At 40.1% G+C, this 16,709-nt stretch overlaps 1 protein-coding gene across 1 annotated transcript in view; it reads right to left on the reverse strand.

Moving 5' to 3' along the window:
• Positions 1-16,709, reverse strand: part of USP4 (ubiquitin specific peptidase 4) — a 52,425-nt gene that overhangs the window by 35,130 nt on the left and 586 nt on the right. The window contains exons 2-8 of the mRNA XM_019473438.1: positions 16,519-16,646; positions 16,081-16,211; positions 12,319-12,445; positions 10,995-11,140; positions 10,758-10,819; positions 1,359-1,502; positions 588-705 (exon numbers count right to left, since the gene is read on the reverse strand). Coding sequence (XP_019328983.1) covers positions 588-705; positions 1,359-1,502; positions 10,758-10,819; positions 10,995-11,140; positions 12,319-12,445; positions 16,081-16,211; positions 16,519-16,646 — 856 coding nt within the window. The remainder of the gene's footprint in view (positions 1-587; positions 706-1,358; positions 1,503-10,757; positions 10,820-10,994; positions 11,141-12,318; positions 12,446-16,080; positions 16,212-16,518; positions 16,647-16,709) is intronic.

The following is a 16,709-nucleotide window of genomic DNA, read 5'->3' on the forward strand; positions in this document are numbered from 1 at the left end:
GGCCAGCTTTCCCCAGTTTATGTACTGAGCATGACGTCACATGGTATGCAACGTTTCTTTGGCCAGTTTGGCTGTGCCCCCTCCCAGCTTCTTGTGCACCTCCAGCCTTCTCAGTCGGTAGAGCATGGAAAACTAAAAAGTCCTTGGCTAGTGTAAGCATTACCTAGCAACAACTAAAACATCGGTGCTTTATCAACTTTGTTCTCATCCTAAATCCAAAACACTGTACCAGCTACTAGAAAGGAAATTAACTCTATCCCTGCCGAAACCAGGACAGGACCTTACGTTAGTTAGGCATCTGTTTAGTACGACTTTCCCCACAGCCTTTTCAGAAGGCTTGTATTTCAGATCCAGTCCTTCATGCTGTACTATGTTTTATAGTACTGACGTGCTACGCGTAAGCCAAACTAAATATGAACTGATTTTTTTGGTTTGGTTGGTTTTTGTTTGTTTTTTCATTCCAGGTGCAGTCTCCTCATTGAATCACATTAAAACATGGGTTTTTTTCCCCCCAAAGATTTTAATCCACAATCTCTGCGAGACAGCTCTTTTATTTAATTCTAAATAGGGCTCTTTCCAATTCTTACCTGTAATGCAGAATTCATGAAGCAGGTATTTCCAAGGTTACTGAGTCCACAGAGTCCAGGTTGTGACAGGGAAGCACTGTCCCTGCAGTTGTAAGAGTTACAGACAAATCCAGAACCTCTGGAAGAAAGACAACACAGTGAACTCCACAATGAGTTTACTGATTCTCAATCCTGTTTGAGAGTCACATCAAATATGAATCAAAAAACTGTTTAATAAAATTGTTTAACCAGCCTACATGTTTCTGCTGCTTCATAGTGGCTAATATTGAATACCAGGAATGTGAAGTATATGTGCTAACTTTGGAAACATTAATTGTTACACAGTCTATTATTAGTTTATGGTTCATAACACATTAATTTCCTCTGTCTACAAGTACACAGCACACTATCCTAATGCAGCAAGAGTCTGTGAGAGTCTATATGACACATTGTAAGAGCTAGTAAGAAAATTATGATCTCTACCTGGAAAGGCTTCTACCACACTGGCAGATGGAGAAAAGAATATAATCCCTTCCCTCATACCCCCAGTCCCCTCAAAATCAGGCAATGCCCTAGTAGTTAGTAAGCTCTGGAACATATGCTACTTTTGCAAGTGAGCAAGGAATAGCAGAACGTAGTGGTTTCAAAAGCTAAGTTGGATAAACAGGTACACAAGAGTAGCAGAACTCCTCATAGGGCACCATCACACTCCTTTTCTATACAGGCAAGGATGCACAGGAGTATTCATTCACATGAAGGACTAAGAAACAAAAAGAACATTCCTGCTCTTACCCCCTGCCCAGGTGGGAGCTGTTCAGTCCATAGGAGTTACTGCTATCACCATTAGTAATGACAGAAGTGGCAGACACTGAGGAATAAGAACTTGCTGATGATTTTGAAGAGGTAGTAAAGTTTCTGCTAGTTGCAGTGCTTGATCTGGGAGAAAGGAAAAAGAAGTAGAAACAGTGCTACTACTTTTTTCATCCCCAGCCCCACCTCCCACAAAACTCCAAGGACTTGCCACATCACAGTTAGTTCCCACACACAGAATTTACTGTTTTGATCTGTGTGATCACACTTCCAAACACTTGTCTGGAACAGAAACCTCAGACAAAGGTACCAGAAACAGGAGTAACAATTCTTGCTTAAAGCAAAATCTGGGTCCCAGACTGCAATAAGTAGGCAATTTGGATGGCATGAGTGACAGGGAAGCAAGCTTTAAGTTTATGAGTAAATCACCTTGAAACAAGCAAGCAAAAAAATCCCAATCCTAAGACCACAAAACACTTGCCCCACATTAAAAGTGACAGTCAGTCCTTCCCTACTTGAAACCCAGATCACCCACTCAAACAGAACGTTAATTAGTAAGAAGACAAGCAGGGTGCGCACAAAACAGTTTGTTACTGAGTGTAGTTGATACAACTGTGTTGCTTGGAGGCAAGACACACTGCTATGTACATGCAGTGCACATAGCAATCCTCAGCATTTTGAGAATGGAGATATTGAAATGGATGGAAGCAGTTCGTAAGCCTCAAGTCCATCTGGTTGTGAATCCCAGGTTATTCCACACTACTACTCTCCTGGTCCAGAAAAGAACCAGAACACAATGTTACAGAAGACCAACAAGGCACTAAAATTCAACAATGTTCTGTCATAAACAGCTTTGGCTCCATAAAAAAAGCAAAACCCACAAGACAGTACTACATAAATAAGCTTAAAGAAACTATTTTGATACTAATTAATTTCTCTATAGCAAGAGCTAACTAGGAAATTGTCTATTCTCTCCATCTTTGCCCAAATAAATATGCAAAACTGAATGCAAAGAGGTGCAGGACACCAACATCAGAGGACAGTGCCCTCAAGCTTTAGCTTGTTCTTGTATCTCTTTTAATGTGGCCCTGATTCTCAAATGATACAAACCAAAAATGCATATTCATAGCTCAGATGCTACTAAGAAAACAGTCTTGGCAAACCTCTGTGGAGCAAAAACTAAAAGACAAAGAACAAGCCATAATGGCCAAGAGGAGGCAGAAAAGCTGGACAGCCTTACCAGTTTGGAAATATAATAGCAGCAGAATAAATACAGAAGGAAACAAGCTACGACAGGAGCTTCCAGATGAAAACGCAAACCCCAAACACAGTCTAAACCTGAAGCATGCTAAAAAAACCCAAACCACCAGCCAGTACAACCAAAAAGTATACTAGCAAGAATGAGCAGATCTACCGAAATAACTAAGACAACCGTTTCTGGAACAATACACAACCTTCTAGTCATTACATGTTGGAGGTGGAACTTCTCAAGACTACCTGGACACAAAGATAAGATCAATGAGAGAACTATAGGGTCTAGACTAAAACAACAATTATCAGACTCATGCTCCACATGTGGGAGTTTCAAGGGTCAAGAATAAAATAATTAAGCTAACAACAGCCTGTAAAAGACAAAGAACATTAAGAACACATTTTAAAAAGTTTGACATAGAAGTGAATTATCTAGAAGCAAAGAAGGGCAATCCAGAAAATGCTAGACTTGAAAATGTAGCATCTCTGCTTGACATGTTTGACCCCAATGAGAGAACAGAATAAGATGCTCAGAAAATAACATGAAGAAAATCTAACAGGGAGAAAAGGAGGACAACCTCTTAAGGGATTTCAAAATTTCCAATAGAAGCGTAGAGGCAGTGCATAATCAAAAGTCAGACAGCAACTGAAGAGTTCCAAGAAGTACTTCAACAGTATCCTATGCACACAAAAAAAGCTAAGAACTATGGGGTAAGATAAAAAATGGATCAGAAAGCAAAGATAAGGGACAAGTCACAGAGCGGGGAAAGGTCTACCTACAAAGTCATCAAGGCTCTTGACTGAATTCCTGTTAGAAAATTGGGAAGGATCATGTAAGAAGTAAAACAACCGAAGAGAGGCCAACAGCTTTCCAAGGGGGGGGGGCAGAAACAGAAATCAAATGCACTTGGGAAGATAAAAATTCTAAGCACTCTTATATTTTACAAGTTACTCATCTATCTGTAATAACTGAAGAAAGACTGAGGATTTACTAAGCACAGCTGCTCCCTCTCATTTCACAAGATGGTCACAAAGGTAGCTATGATTCCAGGTGAAAGGCACAGATAGCAGGTAAGAAAAATGTTTTTTTCTGAAAGCTTCCCATTTTAAGCCCAGGAAGCTACTGTCAATGACCCCACAATACTGTAGGCTCTTGAGGAGACTGCTTCATTTGCACACAGAGGTGACAATCAAAGTCCTGGATGCCAAGCATTTACCCCCAATGCCCCAAAAAGGGTTTCTGTGGAACATGCAGACTTGGACCAGTCAAAGCCACCTGCCCCCTCCACTGCTCTGTCTCACAGTATGTGACTTCTGCTCCCTTGGAAACAGAGGTCCCAACACCTTGCTCTGAAGTAAGAGATAAACATTTTCTTCTTTGAAGTTCATGACTTAGAACCTTCCAAAATGTTCTAGGCCCCTCAGTGGGTTACCACTGAATCTACTCTGTTTGCTCAGTTTGCTCTTTGTAGGCACAACAGATGCTGGACCAGAAGGTGCCAAGCTCCTGCAGCTTCCCTTTGATCGCCACAGCAACGTTTCTGACAGGGATAAACACATTCAGTTACATTTCATCAACAAAATCTATACAGGAGTAAACTATAGCAAAGAAAGACTTAATCTAACCATGCAACAGTTCAGGGATTTGAGAAAATAAATTTCACAGGTTTGAGGATGAGACTGCGTGGTATGACTGCGGAATCAGTCCTCCTGCTTAAGCACAATTTGAGTCTCTCAAGATAACTCCTGCCTGAGCTAAAATACCTCTTCTAGAAAAATCTACCATCATGGCTTCACAGTGGCCAGCAACAGCCAATCCAGCAGACCACAGATAAACTGTTCCCATGATCAATAACCCTTACAGTCAGAAGAAACTTGTATTTCATTTGCAGCACGAGTATCTGGCTTCATCTGGACATTGGTTTGTGCTCATCTCCATCTGCTGCCTGTAGAGTTCCTTCTTCAATTTCCATTTCTCATATCCCACAGAAGCTTTTCAGTGTTAAAATCAACTTTTACATTTCTCACTGACATGATACTTTAAATTCTAAGTCTTCTAGCACTAAAATTATTCGCTAATTCTTCAACAATTCACTTGGCTCCTTCTGAAATCTCTCATTAGTCTACTTTTCAAATTTGTTGACAACCTCACAGGACATGATCATTCCACATGCAGTTTTATCAGTGTGCCAGTTATCAAAAAAGTCTTCTGATGCACACTCAGCATTTCCCTGCTGAACCACTGAGGTTACTTGTTTGTTTTTGCCTCAAGGCTGCTACAGCAGCTCACATTCAGGAGACTGAACCAGGACTGGAATCACATTCCCACAGAGTCCAGCATGTATTTCGGGCTCATGTTCTTCATAGCCACATACACAACTTCAGGCTTCACAATACTGATGCGCACTGCCCCCCATCTGCCAATTAAAGACAGCCATTTCATGTCTTGCCATGCAACGTTTCAAAAACCCACACAAATGGCAAGTAAGGAGAAATCTGGAGACTATCAGCATAAAGAAGACAAAGTTAGATTAATCTAGTACAGAAACTGTGAGGCCATATGGTTGGTAAGTAGAAAAACTGCTAAGCTGAACAGCTTGAAAAATATTGTAAAAGGCTTTCAAGGGGTTTGAAGACAGAGATAGGAAAAATATTTCAATTCAGTTGAGGTTACCTTCAGAGCATACAGTAGAATTAGTCCTCCTCCTTTAAACTACCAATATAAAAAAAAACAAAACCCAACATTAAAAGTATTGTGACAAAAGGTTTTGCCAAAGCAGGAAAAGCTAGAACTTATATTTAATTGGCAAAGCAAAGGACATAATGGATTTTCATTTAGAAAGTTCTTACATGCAAAAGCCTCCTTAACTTAACTTACATACTCAATGCTACTCTGAAAGTATGGCATCTGCTGCAAACTCAAGCACTTGAAAGTCATGTAATAAAGATCTGCCCACAAAACATTTAGCCCCGTTGCTGAAGGAGTCCTCTGAAATCATCAGCACACAAGGAACTGGGTAAAGGAGATCAGTTTTAAATATGAAAGGGCATTTAATTATGGTATTATGTACCTACAAAGTACGTATCAACCGCCCAGGTCTTGAAATTGTGCAGTTGTTTCTGGCATGTAGTATCCCTGAACGTTGATTTAGGCATCTGTTCAAGTCGATACAAGACAGAGTAGTTGAGAAAAGCCACATGTGTTACAAGATGGGTGAACTACGCAACAACTCAACATTTTTACTGAGAAGAGTACCAGGTGGCGGCAGGGGAAGTCCACCAAGTACACAGTGCCATCAGTAAACAGAAGAGCGGGAAGAGGAAACAGCAAGAAAATTCTAGCAGCAACCAAAGAACCAAAAGGTATCTTCCTGCTGCATATTGCAAAGGGAGGCTGACAGCTACCAGGCACATGCTAAATACAACTTCACTCCTGTTTTCAAATGCAGTACCTGATGGAAAAGGTGCTATTTTTATAGATCTGACACAATTTCTCGTTCATTTGTGCTAAGAAAATGATACCCAGGATAAAAAAAAGCGTGTGCTAGGACTGAGCTGGAACTCTGCTAGCTCAGGATTTTATTTTGGGACTCTTGTAAGTAACAATTAAAGAGGACTAACTTCCACAGAGTCATTGACACAATCTCCCTTCACAAACAAAGTACACCTCCAACTCTGAAATTCCTAGAATAAGTATAATCCATTCCCTCTTCTGAAACCTTGTCTAGTAGTAAAAGCAGTTTCAAACTACAACAAGAAAGTATTTTGTTCCTTAGGGAGCAGCAAACTAACAAAACAGCAGTGGCCAGGCATACTCTGAATATACCACCCAGGGACCACTGTAGAGTTTAAGAGCATTTTTTCTGTAAAATGTCAGCCAGCTTGATGGCTGGGGAAACACACGGAAGGCTGCCAAACATGTGGAAAAGTGGTTTCCCCTGGTAGGAGCCAGTGCCCCTGACAAGCAGCAAATGGTGGGGAAAAATCCTTACGACAGGGAACCCACCCGCCCCCCAGTCACCTTGCACACACATATTCTGCGAGTAGCGAATGACATGAACTCCCAGCTTTCCAAGGCCTCTTTTGGCACACAGGTGGCAATGCAGACGCTCACCATTCCTCTACTGACAGCAGACAGCTCTACATCTCATTTGGCTTATGCCATCAAAACTTTAAATACAGACAAACTTTCTCATAAGCTTTTAGTATTAAAGCAATGCGGCCCAAAGAAAGATCTCCAAATATGAAGTTCCCCATGGTCTTGGCTAAACACTATTTTCTCCAGCTGAGAAACAGAGTATTGGAGTAAAACGTTTGCCTGAGATAGGATTAAAACTTGGAATTACTCAACTCTCTTCCAAACCACACCTCAGTACAGAGCATTTGCAGTTCCTGCTGACACTAGATACAGCCAGGAGGACTCAGGTTCTTCAGAACTTCAAAATGTAAGTTTATTTAGAAAGCATAACAGCTTATCAACATTACAGACTTGCTTAGCCTCACAAAAGAGCAGAACAGGTTTTCAGGGTGATAGTCTCACTTATCTTCTTAGTCATGCTGTTAATGCAGCTTCCAACTCACTTCTGATATCAGCCTTAGCTTCCAAAAAGCAGTAGTTGTTTCCTACAGACAAGAACCTCCTTTACTACAGAATTACTTTCTGTAATATTAATACAGCGTAACATACCCTGAACACCTGCTGAGTGCACAGGATAAGACACTGGTACTCTTCTGGGCTGGGAACTCTGTATCTTCTCTCTGGCTACTCTTCTCTCCTCCTTCCTCTCTCACCAGTTCCGTCTGGTTCAATTGCTCACAATCACCCACAGACATTATATGTATAAACAGTCCCTACGAGTTTGTACTACACTCACTAATCTGGAGTCTTAAACATATAATACTGATTTAATGCAACATGTATATGCACACACACGCCCACGGAAAGACAAATCACGTCCCAACCCAGTAACAAGATTTGAACCCTACACTCCAGGTTAGTGAGTCTTTTACCAGCTCACAGAAACAGTGAAAATGCTGGCAACGTTTCACTGCAGTACAGACTTCTACTGTTTCCAGAACAAAAGAAAAAAAATTTTAAAAGATCAACTCAAAACACACTTGAAGTCAGAGTATGCTTTCCCTTGAGGAAAGCATATCTCTCTTCTGCTGAGATATCTGGCAAATGAAAGAACATGGTTAAAAAAGCAGCTAAATTTTTAAATTATATAGAAAAGCTTTATTAATGTTTTTATTTATTGAATTCCTACCCTCCAAGGGGGGAAAAAAAAAAATCCATGCTGCTCGAAGATTAATTTATGTAAAAGACTCAACCTGAGATTAGTAAGAAATCTTTGCATGTGCTTTGTACTTGCACTTTCAACTTCATAAGGAAGTGAAATTTAGACAGTGTCTTCAAAACAAAATGAAATATGAAACTACCCTTAAGAAAAGAACGTCTTGAAAAAATTAAGGATTCTCAATAAAACATGAGAACTAGCTGGAGAATATTCAAACATCAAATTAAGTTACAAACTACAGAGTATTAAGTATTTATGCATTTATATGAAGATATGCTAAAAAAGGGAAGGAAACCAAGTAAACTTCACAACTGGTTATGACTGATGTGAAAGGAAAGCACAGAGCAATTATAAATGCATTAATATGGAGCACAAGTAAGAGAAGTTGTATTTACATTACTCACTAAGAATATATTAAGTAACAAAAAAAAAGTTTTGTTATTTCTTTTTAAAATATAAATCCCTTAAAAATAGGTAAAAAGCTTTGTGAAATAACCCTTGAAAGAACAGCAGAAAGAAAACTTAACATATACAAATGATCCAGTCTAGACTGCCATCAGCCCACCCACATTTGACAGGGCGTGATGACATGCAAGAGAGGAAGCACCAAAAAGTAGAAGAAAAGTCCCCCCGGACAGTCAACATATATTCAACATAAATATCTAAAGTCAGCTGTCTCGGAAAGAGTATGAACTGCAGACTACCGGAAGACAGCAGTACATCATGGCAGATGCATTGCTAATTATGCCCTCTTCTTACAGGGAACTTTTTTTACTCCTCCTACATGCATCTGCTACTGCCCACGCTAAGAGGCAGTCTACTGGACACATCTGGTCCAGATCCAGTACAGCCTTCCTTGTATTTCAACAGCGAGAGTGCGATTCATATGCGGTTTTGGGGTTATCAAGGCAGCTGCTGTACAATATTACTAGCTTAAAGACATAAAATGGCACAGAAAACATCACTGAACCTAACAGGAAAATACTTACTGCTCGTCATCATCTTTTGTTATCATATGTCTATGAGTTCTCAACTTTTTCCTCCTTCCATTTCAAACACAGAAAGAAGTTTAAAGTCCAATCTTTCTACCCAACTTGCCTTACATGACACAGCCACCTTTGGCGTAGCAAGGCATGATGTCAGTCTGGCAGGGCTCATTATAACCCAAAGACATTAAAGCATACTGCTTTCCTGAGAGATAGCCTTTGCACCCTGGCCACTTAAAAAGGTCCTTATCATTTGATCAGCAGTTTGTGTGCTGATCAGCACACACCAATGTCAATCCTAAAGAGGAGAGGCAGTCCAGCTTCTTCCCCTCTTTGTCTTTCCAAACAATGTTTTTGAACAAACAGTAATTATGCATTTAACCTACAAGACTAAGTAACGGCACAAGAGCCAGAGAGCAGAACTTGCTAAACCAATGCACCCAACTGTATAAGGAAGACATTATGTGAAATATACACGCTTAGTTTCTTAACAGAGATAAGGGCAAGGAAATAGCCAAGACAAAGTACGAAGGAACAGATAATCCTATATGTATGACAACACAATTCTTTCAGCCACCATTATCAGCATCGTCAAACAATTTCACAAGTTTTACATTATAATTTCCAATGTCATTAGAAAATATTAATCTGCATACTGATAACCACTTTCATTTAAGTATCACTAGAGGTTAATTAAAAGTCTTTACATATCAGACTAGCTGCTGAAAAAAAGAAAAGACAGAGGCCTGGGAATGCTACAGGGCTCCTTTTTAGCTTTGCTTTGTGTGGAAACAAAAGATTATGATCTAGTCTTGCATGGGTGCCTCTCTAATACTGTCAACTAGTACACGGTATGAATGTTTAGATGCCTTTCACATGGTACTCTTACAGAAAGTTCATTGTAATCCTGTGGACATTCTCCTGATGCATTTACCCAGTATTATATCTCAGAAGTAAGGAATTGTTTCAAAATAGATTTCACTGACCTATTTGATCCATTCTTCAAGTTTAACACTAGTAAGATCTTGATCTCAAATGAGATCACTTGGCAGCAAGTTCTCTAAGTTAGCCATATTGTACGGAAAAACATTTTCTTTATCAATATCAAGTCTGATGGCCTACTCACAGGAAAGCACGTAGGCCATCAGACTGGTACAATCATTTTAATCATTTAATTTTACTTTCTGTAGTATGACTTGATATGAGCAGTTCCTTATCGTTGCAAGCAACTTCCATTCTACACCACTCATTCTATACATACAATATTCCATCAAGCCCCCTTCTTACTTATCTCTTCTCTAAATTAGATAGTAGCAAGAGAGTATCTGTGTCAGTATTTACAGGTTTCTATAATTGCCTTTGGCAGCAGAGGGGGTTGCTCAGCTATTTCTATACCCTTTTTAAGGGGGAACTACCAGGACTGAGCATTCACTACTGGCAGCTTTGGAAATATACTGCAAGATCCTTTTTGTTCTACAATGGTAGAAGACAGATTTTTTTTTTTCCCCCCACTGTGCAGTCTGCAGAGGTAGCTTTTTAAGTAGCCTAGCTCAACATAAATAGCACTTTCGTTTCCTAAGCGCTATAGAAACCTAAGCTATTTAATCCTTACACAACCTATTTGAAATGGGCTTTAACACGGGAGACTGTTGCTAAGACAAGAAACCAGCAGCAGAACCACTGAAGAATATTTATATTCAAGATTTTCTCTCCTTCTTCAAAATACCCAAAACAAAGAAATCACAATAGCCAGTGATAACTAGGCTTTCACAGAGAACATGTGGTCACTAAAGCCTAGTGAACAAGCTGGACAAAATAGCAGAAACCTTTAGAACATGCTTGCTTACTTTGCCAGGAAATGCTGTCCAGGCCACGTGCCATCTTCATTTTTCACTTCTATTAGAACAACCTGAAAGAGAGTTCAGGTAATAAAGAAAGGTAACTGCAAGTCTGCTACACATTTTGCAAAATCATTAACAAATCACATTTTCAATGTTTGCTCAAAGTACATAAAAGCAAGTGAAAAAAATTATGTATCAGAGAAAGCAGTACATGAGAATCTAAATAAAAGTTATGCCCCTTACCTGACCCTGATAGAGCCCTGCATCTTGCACAGTGCTATCCAGCTTGCTGAGCTGCTCATAAGTGTTACTCATATACCTGTTCCATAACCTAGTTTCCTTCTCAGCTGGGATATTAAATAGTTTTCTCATTTCTTTCTCGATGGTAGCTGTTCAGGAGGAAAAAAACACCAAAATTCCTAAAACATGAGTGCTTTTGAAAAAAAACTGACAAGCCAGACATTCAGCAAGGAGGTACATCATTGATCCTTCAATATCCTTTAAGTAGAAAATGTATCATGGAAGTTATAATTGCTTATATAGCTTGTCTAATTTTTAGTCTGAAAGAATGAAAAATTTCTGTTTTCAGTCATATATTTGCCTGTCAAACCCTCAAACCAATAATGTTCAAAACACATTGAGAAGTTTCTGCCCAAAGGCCAACTTCTGTGAAACAGTCATCATTTGAAAATGTAAGTTCAAGAAGGAAGTGTTTTCAGTTACTGTTGTCAGGCCATACATCAGCAAACTGAAAAAAAAGCATCTTTATGGACATATACAACAGCTGACATTCAGCATTTTTACACGGGAAAATATAGCGATGATACAGAGAGAGAGAGAGAGAGAGAGACGGGCCAAACTTCAGGAAGAACAGAAGTGTAGGAAGAGCCATTAAGAAGACGTCCAAAATATTCGCACACTAGGAAGAAGGAATTGTAGGAGAACCAGAGACAGAACTGCTTTACATGAGTGACGTGAATGTTTCTTAAGGACATGAGTTAGTAAGCAATGTGCTCCTCAAAGCTCTTAACCACAACTCCCTGTGTTGCACACAGAATCACCGTGGCTGGAAGAAACTCAGGAGGTTCGTAGTCCAACCACTCAAAGCAGGGTCAACACTGAATTCAGACCAGGCTGCTTGAGGCTTATCCAATCAGGTGTTCAAAACTTGCAAGGAAGGAGATTCCCCCGCCCCTCTGGGCCCTGTTCAAATGTCTGTTTGTCCTAATAGGGAAAACATTTTCATTATATTCAGTTGGAATCTGTCCTGTTTCAATTTATGACTATTGTCTGTTCTTCTCTTGCTTTGTGACTCAGTAAATAGCCTGATTCCATGTTCTCAGTAACCTCCTCATAGGTGCTACGAGGTCCCCCCAAAGTCTTCTCTTCTCCAGGCTAAATGTAGCTCCCTCAGCCTCTTCTCACACATCACATGCTCCAACCCCGACTGTCCTGTTGGTACCCACTAGACTTGCTCCCGTTTATCAACATTGTTCTTGTTCTGGAGGGCATAAAATATCTTGAGGTAGCATCAGAGCACAGCTTCATGTATCAGAGAACTACTTACCAACAGTATCTGCTTTGCTGAAGTGGCAGCTAATTACACTGTCAGGATCGCTGCTCTCACACAGCTTCAGCTCAAGAAGATAAACTTCAACCTTATAGTGCTTCACAAACAGACCATATTCCACTACCTGCAAGCAGAAGGCAGACGCGATAAACAAAATAACATGAAGTTAAAAAACTGAGCAGTCCTCTGTAAGGTACACTTGTCTAAGTATTTTAAGTCTTTAGGAGCCTTGCAAGTCAAGCCATAAACTGAACACTGACTTGCTCTCAAGTCCAGATTCAGTCACAACCTCTGTCAGCTTGTTTTGGGGTTTTTGTTTTGTTTTTAAAATGTAAGAAATCCCAGTGCTTTCCTTCCACAGTGCAAAGTTCCAAAGGTCCATCATCACAGCTGAACTGATACTGCCAGCTAATTACCCATGAAAAATATTTGATCACACAGTCAGAGCATTCTAGAAAAAAAGATTACCTTTTGCCTCTAGTCTTTGGCTAACGTTTACATAAAAAAAAGAAACAAGCCTGGAATACTGGAGCAAAATCCTTTCTATTAGTAGAAAGTAAGACAAAGCATTAATTATTTTTCTGCATAGTATACAGAATCTGCCTCATTACCCTCTCCTTGCAAAAACAGACAAATATGTCAGAACTCGTTTTGATGACGTTGCTTTATTTCAGAGTCATTTTCAAATCAATTTCGCATTTGAGAGAATACTCCAATAGGTACATCTACCCATCCCACTAGCTTTCAGCATATTTTTAGAAAGGTATTCTGTAAGACTAGACACCATTCTTCACCTACAGAACATAATTTATAATTTATAATTCTGGCAACATTATCTTAGAAAGAAAAGCACATTTCAGAGGCCAGTTGAGACAACTGTGATGTAACTGGAGGAAAAAAAGGGAAGAAAAAAAAACAACCAAAAAACCCCAAACAACCCACATCTCAATTCTCTCCACAGTTCTTTGCAGCTATAAAGCCTAAGAAATTCAGATCATATTTCATTGAACCAGCAGGTATAATTTTTAAAAGTAACAGTGTTTAAGAGGCATTTGAACAATGCCCTTAATAATTTGCTTTAACTTTCAGTCAGCCCTGAAGTGGTCAAGCAGTTGGACTAGATGATTGTTGTAGGTCCCTTCCAGCTGAAATATTCTATTCTATTCGCGTGACACCAGACTTGCTATGATCTACATCTGCATCATTTTACAGAAAAAAACTTTACCCAGCTTTGGAAAGAAACAAAGAATCAAGACTAAGACTTATTGTGAGAATTTAGCTAAATTATCTTTCCCTCTTCTGAGCTTCCCTCACCTCAGCTTTTCTGAGCTGGGTTATATTAGATATGCAAGGTGCTTTAAAGGTAAATAATTAACCAATACATTTGGAAAGCTCTTCAATATTTTGTTGTTACAACAGAAAGAGAAAGTAAAACTCCCTGTTTAAAACAGCTTCTTGACAGGCAAATTAGACTTTTTTTTTTTTAAAGAATGCAAAGGAACCAATTCACAAGTTCTCCATTTCTTTTTCAGAAGGAATTTTCATTAAATGGGACTTCCTGTTCTCGAGGATTCTATAGTTAGAAACAAATAAATAAGAACCATATTCAGAAATGGAAGAACTCTTTCCAAGAAGTTCTTTCTGATCAGATCACCGTGTCCACTAGGACAGATGAACGGCAAGAAGAGTCTCTAATTGCCTGCAGATGTCTTTTAAATAGTGTCTGATCAGCTAGCTTGTTCTCTGTCAAAATAAAACGCAGGTCATCCCGTTGGACAGCAATCTGAGCACGACATGCATTCAACCACTGAGGAAGCACACTGTTCTATGTTTCGCACGTTAACACACTTCACAGTGGGGTTCTATAGAAGACTGCCTGAAAATATGGTTTGAGATTATCAAAACAAACCTGAACAAGAAATAAATCTAATCTAATCCTCCTGTACTTGTCTCTGATCATCAAGCACATAGGGATGGAAGAAATACCAGCTTGTAAAATTACAAAGATGCCTGAAAATTACTTCCCAAATCCTACTTTTATGGATATTTTGATGTACGAATTACAGTTGATCCAGCTTTAGGAAAAGAATTAAAGCATTCAAGGACCACAACTTCAAGTGCTTTACTTCCAATGCTATCTGGAGAATACTGTAACCAGATACTGATCACGTCCTACTCAGGTGCAGTGCTGCAGCTTGTGAGTTCCACTGACCTTTCACTTTCTGTTTTTTGCAAGAGGCTGTAACATCCCACAAACCTACTATTCTGCTATATTTCAGCATTTTTTTAAATGTAAAAATCCACTTCAGTTACCATGTTAACAATAAACAACAGAGACTGAAACTCTCATAGCAACTCAAAACTTTAAAAATTTGCTCATAACTGGACTACAATAACTCAGCATCTTCTGTCTGTAAAACAACAGTAGCTCTAAGCTCTAGCCCTCACTAAATACAGTGTTGAATAGTGGCATCTGATCTCCCAAGAAAAGGAGGCTCATACAGTTAAGCCTGTCACCCAAGTGCTTCTCCAATAGCTTCCAAACCTCTTGTCCAACTTCCAAATTTTTCAAAAAAAGAGTGTCTAGTAACATGCCGGGCTTTGTGAAAGCGGCTAGCCAGTTCACGAACAAAAGCTTCCTCACTCAGAGACACAGTGATCAGTAACAGTTCTAGTTTTTCTATTCCTCAATAAATTATCTGTTTCTACTAAAACCTGTAATTCTTTTCCACTCCCTCCACTTCTGGTTTACACAGGAATTCTGCCTACTCAGCAGAGTAAGCCTGGGATCATTTACGCTTTCTGAAGATGTCAGAATTTCTCATTACGTACAATTTCTAGCCCACACTGAATGACAATGTTCCAGTACCACTGATCAGCATGAGTGGTCCTGCAAGAGAGGGATCTTCCTTCCTTTTACCATTCTGGTGCCACACTTTCCTGGGTCTTGCACACCTTGAAGCAACCCTTACTGTAACATAATGCTACTTAAACTTAAGCAATATTAATTCTGTACATTATATCAACGCTATTCGCTTGGTGTAGTGATTAGTCTTTATGAACCCCATAGGCTGGCACTACTCGATTTAGTCAGTGCAAAAACCTAAGACTAAAATAAAAACAAAAACCCTTTTACCCATAAACAAGCATCTGACAGATTTCCAAAAAAGCAACTTGCGAATTTCACCTTCTGGAACAGGTTATATACTCAGAATGCATTCATGACTGCATTTGCCAAACAAAAATAAGCCTTACAGAACAAAACCATGAATATGTCTCTTCTCATGATTTTAGAATCAGTTTTGGAAGAGAAAACAAGAACCACCTTAAACTCCAGAGGAAGTCCCTAAGCCATCAAAAGACAATTTATTCCAATGCCTCATTCTGTCCCAGAAGGTCGATAAGCTTGAGTAACAACTTGCATTTTTCAGCAAAGCACAAACTATTCCATGCAACATAAGACCACTGCACCAGTCCAAACAATCATAATGTAAAAAGTTAACCAGAACAAGGTTCATGGTTCTCACCCCATATAACCCATCAACTGAGAACCACTGAAGATTCAGCCATTTTAACTGTAATATTGGAAGGTCATTCTTTCAGACAACAAGGCAGAAAGACCTCATGTTATCACCTCCAAAGAGCTGCTGAGGATCCTGTCTTAACTCACATCTAGCAAAATGTTTAAACATCGTCTAAGTTTGGTAGAGATCAGGTAATGAAAGCAGGCTGAAGAGAACTTGGTTCACCCATACTTACTTTTCTCACAATAGGCTGCTGTCCATCTATGCAGCCATACCACGTTACTAGTTTATTCCAGGCTTCAGTGGGAACCAATACATAATCTAGCTCATCAATGAGGTGTTCTTTTAAACTCTGAGTTTCTGGATCTAAAAGGGAGACAGACGTAAGAAAGCACGGCATCAAACATAATCCTTTCTTCTCAAGAACTACACACATACCACTATGACCGGAAAGAAATACCAGCACTCCCACGGGTAGGTAGGCACTGCACCAGTCTCCTCACTTACAAGGCCGGGACGGCCGCTTGCACCCTCCCAGAACACACGGCTTCAAAAGCGAAAGATGCACGACGAGACGACCGCACGCGGAGGTTACTTACCGGATCCCGGGCTGCGACCCGAGCACCAGGCCCCCGCCGCCCAGGGCCCCGCTCCCCCGCGGCCCAGCACTCACCGCCGAAGAGACCCGAGTTGTCGATAGGCCCAGGGAAGAGGCCGGGATCGCCCACGCCGAACATGTCCCAGCTGTCGAAGCCCACGTACTTCTTCCACTGCTTGAACCAGCGGCTGTCCACCAGGTACCTGCAACACACGGCACCGGGCGGCGCGGCCCCCTCAGCGGCGGCGCGGCGCGGCCCGGCCCGC

The sequence above is a fragment of the Aptenodytes forsteri genome, unplaced genomic scaffold (genome assembly GCF_000699145.1).
Source record: "Aptenodytes forsteri isolate BGI_AS27 unplaced genomic scaffold, ASM69914v1 Scaffold53, whole genome shotgun sequence".
Taxonomy (NCBI): Eukaryota; Metazoa; Chordata; class Aves; order Sphenisciformes; family Spheniscidae; genus Aptenodytes; species Aptenodytes forsteri.